Source organism: Lipotes vexillifer, unplaced genomic scaffold (genome assembly GCF_000442215.2).
Source record: "Lipotes vexillifer unplaced genomic scaffold, Lipotes_vexillifer_v1.1 scaffold980, whole genome shotgun sequence".
In the NCBI taxonomy this organism is placed as follows: Eukaryota; Metazoa; Chordata; class Mammalia; order Artiodactyla; family Lipotidae; genus Lipotes; species Lipotes vexillifer.
The window spans coordinates 574,806-581,915 of NW_006776752.1; the positions used below are offsets into that span (position 1 = coordinate 574,806).

General features: G+C 50.3%; 1 protein-coding gene across 1 annotated transcript in view; it reads right to left on the minus strand.

Moving 5' to 3' along the window:
• Positions 1–608: 608 nt before the first annotated feature.
• Positions 609–7,110, minus strand: part of TRIM44 (tripartite motif containing 44) — a 159,329-nt gene continuing 152,827 nt past the window's right edge. Inside the window, exon 7 of the mRNA XM_007450628.1 lies at positions 609–899. Within this exon, the coding sequence (XP_007450690.1) occupies positions 609–899 (291 nt within the window). The remainder of the gene's footprint in view (positions 900–7,110) is intronic.

The following is a 7,110-nucleotide window of genomic DNA, read 5'->3' on the forward strand; positions in this document are numbered from 1 at the left end:
TTTTGCCGTGGCCTCTCCCATTGCGGAGCACAGGTTCCGGTTGCGCAGGCTCAGCGGCCATGGTTCACGGGCCCAGCTGCTCCGCGGCACGTGGGATCTTCCCGGACCGGGGCACGAACCCGTGTCCCCTGCATCGTCAGGCGGACTCTCAACCACTGCACCACCAGGGAAGCCCCTCCAGAACTCTTGAGAAATAGACTCCTGCCGTTTATAAGCCACCCAGTCTACGGTGTTCTGTTAGAGCCGCCCGAACTAAGGCCCCCCTGAGTGCCCAGCCAGGGCAGCACTTTGACCACCGGATTGTTCTGGATGAATGCAGGAGTTTTGGAGACACGTTTACAAGCATATCCGGGATTAAGACCCCTCAGTAGGGGAGGGGCCCACGCTCTCACCTAAATAAATGATGCCCTTCGGCTCTGCCCCTCGCCCTGCTTTGCTTCCCTTTCCCATGAGCTCACCCTCCTCATTTCCTCTCCCCGTGGCCTCAGAAGGCAGGTGAACAGGGCAAACAGCTGCGCTGCCGGCGCGCACCAAAGGCAGGGAAATATGTGCAATTTCCTGAGGAACACGCGAGGAGAGCGCCATCCATACCGGAGAGGAAGGGGGAGTTAGGAGGCCGGCTGGCAGCTGCCTGGCTTCATTTCCCGGGGGCCCTGGCGGCCAGCGGAGCGCGGTGAAGTCATGGCGCAGGAGGTTCCTCTCCGGCCCTCTGACGGGAAGCGTTCGGCGAGGGCTGAGGACCGTCTCCCGCAGTGGGTAGCAGCCCGCCTCCGGACCTTTCGGTGAAGCTCTCCTCGGCTTCTGTGGCTCTCGGGGTTTGCCCAGAAACACCCCTGCATCCGAAACCCCCGGGAGCCCATTTCAGCCCGTGACGCTCCGGCTCCTTTTTCTCGCTGGTGCTGGAGTCCACAGGCCCGTTACAGGTGGAGCCAGTCCTCAAATTACCCACAGTTCTCTGGGGGCTGCAAAGAAAAGGTAGTCCCTTTATTTGTCCATATCTACCCAGATTTTTTTCACAGGCCCCCAGCTGCTGGATAAAATATTTTCTAGTCCAATCCTGTCAACTTACTGTGGTACGCGGGCCTCTCACTGTTGTGGCCTCTCCCGTTGCGGAGCAAAGGCTCTGGACGCACAGGCTCAGCGGCCATGGCTCACGGGCCCAGCCGCTCCGCGGCATGTGGGATCTTCCTGGACCGGGGCACGAACCCGTTGTCCCCTGCATCGGCAGGCGGACTGTCAACCACTGCACCACCAAGGAAGCCCCTGTAAACTTACTTTAATGCAAGCTTTTAGAAATCATGGTTCGCCTCCTTAAGTAAAACAAACAAGCCAACAAACACCCTCTCAGCCTCTCATACTGTCCCACTCCTCTCGGAGACAGGGCTTGGGCGTGTGGAGAAAGACTGTGGCCACACATGTGGCAGCAGGGGGAGGCGGTGGCCTCCGCATCCTTGCACTGGGCCTGCTGAGGGGTGACTGTCCATGCCCGGCCACAGGTGGTGGCCAGGGCAGCCTGTGGCTGGTGGACGGTCCCCTGACCCGTCTCTGGGCTTGGTCAGGTTCTGGGCATGCCCCCCACCTGCACTGGCCCCGCCTTGGTTCTCACCTTGAGTGCCTGCCACGTTCTCCATCCAGCCCCTGGTCTACAGAGCCAAGAACCAAGTCGTATCAATTTTGCTTTTTTTTTTTTTTTTTTTTTTGCCACGGCCCACGGGCCCAGCCACTCCGCGGCATGTGGGATCCTCCTGGACCGGGGCACGAACCCGCGTCCCCTGCGTCAGCAGGCGGACCCTCAACCACTGCGCCACCAGGGAAGCCCCAATTTTGCTTTTCAAATCTATTGTTTTCTTTCATTATGATTCTTCTATAGGAAATTTCAAACATATGCTATTTCAATGAGTGTCCTGACCAGAAACAAGTGTTACACCCAAAAGGCATTTAGCCAAAGAGAACTGAATGCAGGGGGTAAGGAAAGTGTGATCAGGTTCATGGAACCAGAGAAGGGAAGGGTGGCACTCTGGGATTAGCAACAGTGGGAACTGTTACCACCCTTTGGCCTGAAAGGGCAGGAACCATTGAGAAGTGAACACGTAAGAAAGGGGCTGACCGACAGGAGCTGTCATCAGATGCAGGGGTCAGTGAACTATGGCCCGTGGGCCAAATCTGGCCTGCCACCTGTTTCTGTAAAGTTTTAGTGGAACGCAGCCATGCTCATTCATTTACATATTGTCTGTAGCTGCTTTATGCTGCAATGGCAGAGTTACGTAGTGGTGATCAAGACTGTATTGCCCACAAAGCCTAAAATACTTACTATCTGGCTCATTATAGCAAAAGTGTACTGACCCCTGCTGTTACGGGCTGCATTGTGTCTCCCCTGAATTTCACACGTTGAGGTCCTAAACCCCACTACCTCAGAATATAACTGCATTTGGAGATAGGATCTTTAAAGAGGTAAGTTAAAATGAGGTCATTTGGGCAGGCCCTAATCCAGTATGACTGGTGTCCTTATAAGAAGAGGAAATACGTACACAGAGATGTATAGAGGGAAGACCATGTGAAGACACAGGGAGAAGGCAGCCATCCGCAAACCAGGGAGAGGCCTCAAAAGAAACCCACCCTGGGCTTCCCTGGTGGCACAGTGGTTGAGAGTTCGCCTGCCGATGCAGGGGACACGGGTTCATGCCCTGGTCCAGGAAGATCCCACATGCCGCGGAGTGGCTGGGCCCGTGAGCCATGGCCGCTGAGCCTGCGCGTCCGGAGCCTGTGCTCCGCAATGGGAGAGGCCACAACAGCGAGAGGTCCGCGTACCGCAAAAACAAAAAAAGAAACCCACCCTGTCAACACCTTGATCTTGGACTTCTAGCTTCCAGAACCATGAGAAAGAGGTTTCTGTTGTTTAAGCCACCCAGTCTGCAGTCACTTGTTATGGCAGCCCTAGCAAACTAATACCACTGCTATAGTGGAACAGAGTTACTAGAACCTCAGGAAGGCAGAGAGGAAGGGAGGGGGAATAAATACCCTGATTGCTCTTCCCTCCCACTGCTGATCTGCTGTTGGTGACCTACACTGGCTGAGCCCACCTAGAAACCAGACAACACAGAAGTCTAGAGGATTCCATCTATCAAGATTGGCCTTTAGGCCACAGAGCAAGGCATAGTAGAACAGAGAATAGACCTAGGGGCAAAAAAATAGAATAACCAGCACAAACACGAAAAAGCAGAGAGAATGGTACAATAAACCCCTATGTACCCATCACTCAACTTCAACAATTACCAACATTTTCCATTATTGTTTCATCTATACCTTCCCACTTTATTTTTCTGGAGTATTTTAAAGAAAATCCCAGGAATCTATAGGTCAATATGCATCTATACTAGATAAAAACTTTAAAAAACATGACAGCAATACCGTATCATACCTAATAAAATTAACAAAAACCCCTTAATAGCACTATCTCTTCCTAGTCTATACTCAAACTTCCCCATTGTCTCAAAAATGTCTTTCAATACTTGGTTTGTTCCAATCAGAAGCCAAAATTCATACATCGCAATTATTTTTTTGGAAAAAGTGGGTCATGTGTCCTATCATAGAATCTTTCACATTCTGGGTTTGCCTGACTGCATCTTTGCATTGTTGTTTAACTTGTTCCTGTGTTCCCTGAATTTCCTGTAAGCTGATTGTTAGATTTAAAGGCTCGATTAGGTTCAGGCTCCATATTCATGGGTGGTGCCTTCTATTGCATCACATTACGAGAAGAGAATATCTGCTTCACTCCCTTTCTGCAATGTTGGGAATGATCACTGGCTTCAGACATGTCAGCCTCATCTCTCCACTATCAAGTTTCCTATCAACCTTTGATCTAATTATGTTAGTGTTTATTGAAAATCACTGCCAAATCTATTATTTCATTCGGGTTTGTAAAATGGCAAAGTATTAGCCAGGGTCTTTCCAAAGGAACAGAACCAGCAGGGTTCTGTAAAGGGATTTATTATGGGGAATTGGCTCACGTGACTATGGAGGCTGAGAAGTCCCATGATCTCCCATCTGCAAGCTGGAGATGCAGGAGAGCCTGACATGCTATTCCATCTGAGTCCGAAGGCCTGAGACCCGTGGGAGCTGATGGTGCAAATCCCAGTGTGAGGGCAGGAGGAAACCTATATCCTAGCTCAAGTACTCAGGCAGAAGAAGCAATGAATTCTTCCTTCCTCTGCTTTTTTGTTCTGTTCAGGCCCTTAATGAACTGGATGACGCCCACCTATATTGGGGAGGTCAATCTGCTTTCCTCAGGCTACTGATTCACATGTTAATCTCATCCAGAAATATCCTCACAGTCACATCCAGAAATAATGTTTAGCCCAGTCTCTGGCCACCCCATGGCCTGGTCAAGTAGGCACACAAAATTAATCATCACAGGTGATCTTCTAAATCTATCATTCCTCTGCATCTATTAGGTGGAATTAGTCTATGAAGAAGAATTTAGCTCATCAGCTATTTAGTCCCCCTAGAGTATAATTTTTCACAGAAAAGACAGAATAGACACATAATTCTTTTCTTGATCAACTTTCAGAACTGAGCTGGTGTACTAGCTACCAATGATTTTTTTCTCTTGGTATCATTAAGAACTCATGATTTAAAAAATATTTGATGTATTTAAATCCACTGTAGTCAATATTTCTTTTGATGCCTAAATTGTCCCACCTTTGGCCAGTTGGAGCCCCTTCAAATTTGCTCCTGTGTCCTTTTGACATGACACCATTAGTGTCTCGCACAATAAGATGTCCCAGGCTCATCACGTGCATTTCTTTCTGCAGACCAGTAATCAGTCATTTTTCCAAGAAGCCCTGTGTCTTGGTCCAGGTTCACTAGAAAACAGAGGCTGAGGCAAAAACATACGCGTTAACGCTTAACTGGGAAGAGTGCAATTCCAGGGAAACAAGGAAGGTGAACAATGGAAGTGAGGCAGTCGGGGGAGATGGAGTACGAGGGGAGGTGTCCCCAGGCTGCCCTGGCTTCACAGAAAACACAACCAATTGCTTGGCTGGACAGCACCTCTTGAGATAAGAGGTGTGAAACCATGGTATCTCAGAACAGCCTGGCAGTAGGGAGGAAGGGCAGCAGTTCACCTTCTGTCTTTTTCCCGTTTGCTCTCACATGCTATAGTGTGAGAGCAAACACACTTGCATGTCCCTTCTGCCTCCCCCAGTTGTGTTTCTTGGCTCTGGTCACAGCTGAAGGGGAAGCCAGAGTTTCTACGTGCCCAGACCAATCAGTGTGCAGTGAAGGTGGTCTCTCCCTACCAGTCACTGCTGTGCATGGGGACTCCCCAGTGTGTGCTGGTGGCAGTGGTCACGGGCACCGCTTTACAACCAAGACAACAGTGTGAGTTGTTGTCAGGGCTGCATTGGCCAGGAAGGAAGGCAAGTGTGCAAGGACCACTGGTGGAGACGGGCCAAGGAGATGTGTGCTAGTACACTAACTGGGTCTGGTTCCTCCACCCCTTCTGCCTTGTAGACATGCTTCCACCCTCCTACAGTATTCAGATCTCACGTGAAATAAATCGTCCTCATTTCTTTCCTAGGAGTGGAAGTACAAGTCCAATTATTTCAGGAAATGTTCAGTTGCAATCTCCTAAAAAGACCTACAGAGGTTGAGCAAACCAAGCTACAAACCCTACTGCCACAGCTGGTCCAACGGTCAAAATACATATTCACCATCTCACTCCTCTAACACCTATTTTAGTTCTACAACGTCCAGGGCAGTGGAAACCTTACTACAACCCCGGTGAAAGCATCGCCCTCTGGGTTCCCAGGCTCTAGTCCAACAGAATCCACGGTGGCAAGACCATGAAGCTAAAATTTGGCATGTCTACTGGGAGTGAGGCTGAGAAGGCCAAGGCTGCTTCCACCGCTTGCTTTCTGGACCCGTGCACTTTAGCACCATAGCCTGGCTCTGGCTCAGCGTGTATACTGCACCTAGAGCTGAAGTATGCCTGAAATGGCCTTTTAACTGAGACTTCCCCAGCCCTTTTTAGCCTTTTTATCAGGCTGGTCAACCCGGTGTGATGAAGTGCATGGAAAACTGGTGTATCTTGTGGTTTTTGAGCCCAATGTTTCATGTGTAGTAAAATGTTCTCTCTGGTCTCGTACAAAGTAGCATAGGATATCATATATCTTATAGATCAAGCACTCTGTCAACCCTCAGATGGTGGTGCTGGTGGAGGCATTGTGGGAAGATGAAACAAACCTATACTTTGAGAGATGGATTTGTTTTTTTCTTGGCCGTGCTGTGCGGCTTGCGGGACCTTAGTTCCCCGACCAGGGATCAAACCTGTGCCCCCTGCAGTGGAAGGGTGGAGTCTTAACCACTGGATCACCAGGGAATTCCTCATATCTTGAGTACGTGGTGATTCTGGTGAGGAAGAATGGAGTCTGATATCATCTACTTGCCCCCAGGAGGCTAGCAGACCTCCCCACAAAGGGGACCATAATGAGGGCTCAGAATCAGTCCCTGCTGCTCGCATGTTAGGCATTCAGCACCAAAGCTAGGGCAGCTTTGATGAAAAGGACTCCAGGTTTGGGGACACATGTGTAGCCTCCATTCCTGCCACTGTGGCTGCTTTGCTCATGGCCAACTCTGCAAGCACTGCAGAGGCCAAGGAGAAAGGCTAGCTGATGTCAACTAGATATTTTGTGCCTCTACTCCCATAAGTTTGTTCAGGTACTTCTTCCCCAGGTTTCCTCATTCCTGATTTTATTCAGTGTCTCTATCACCATCCACCACCACCTAAGGACTGAAAAAATGCCCAATCTATCATCATAGAATCCTATACTACATTACCACCGAACCAAAGAGCACATTTTACTACCAAGTGGGAATGACCCACTGAGCTCAAACAAAAGATACACAGCCTTGGGCTTCCCTGGTGGCTCAGTGGTTGAGAGTCCGCCTGCTGATGCAGGGGACACAGGTTCGTGCCCCGGTCCGGGAAGATCCCACGTGCCGCGGAGCGGCATGGGCCCGTGAGCCACAGCCACTGAGCCTGCGCGTCCGGAGCCTGTGCTCCGCAACGGGAGAGGCCACAGCAGTGAGAGGCCCGCGTACGGCAAAAAA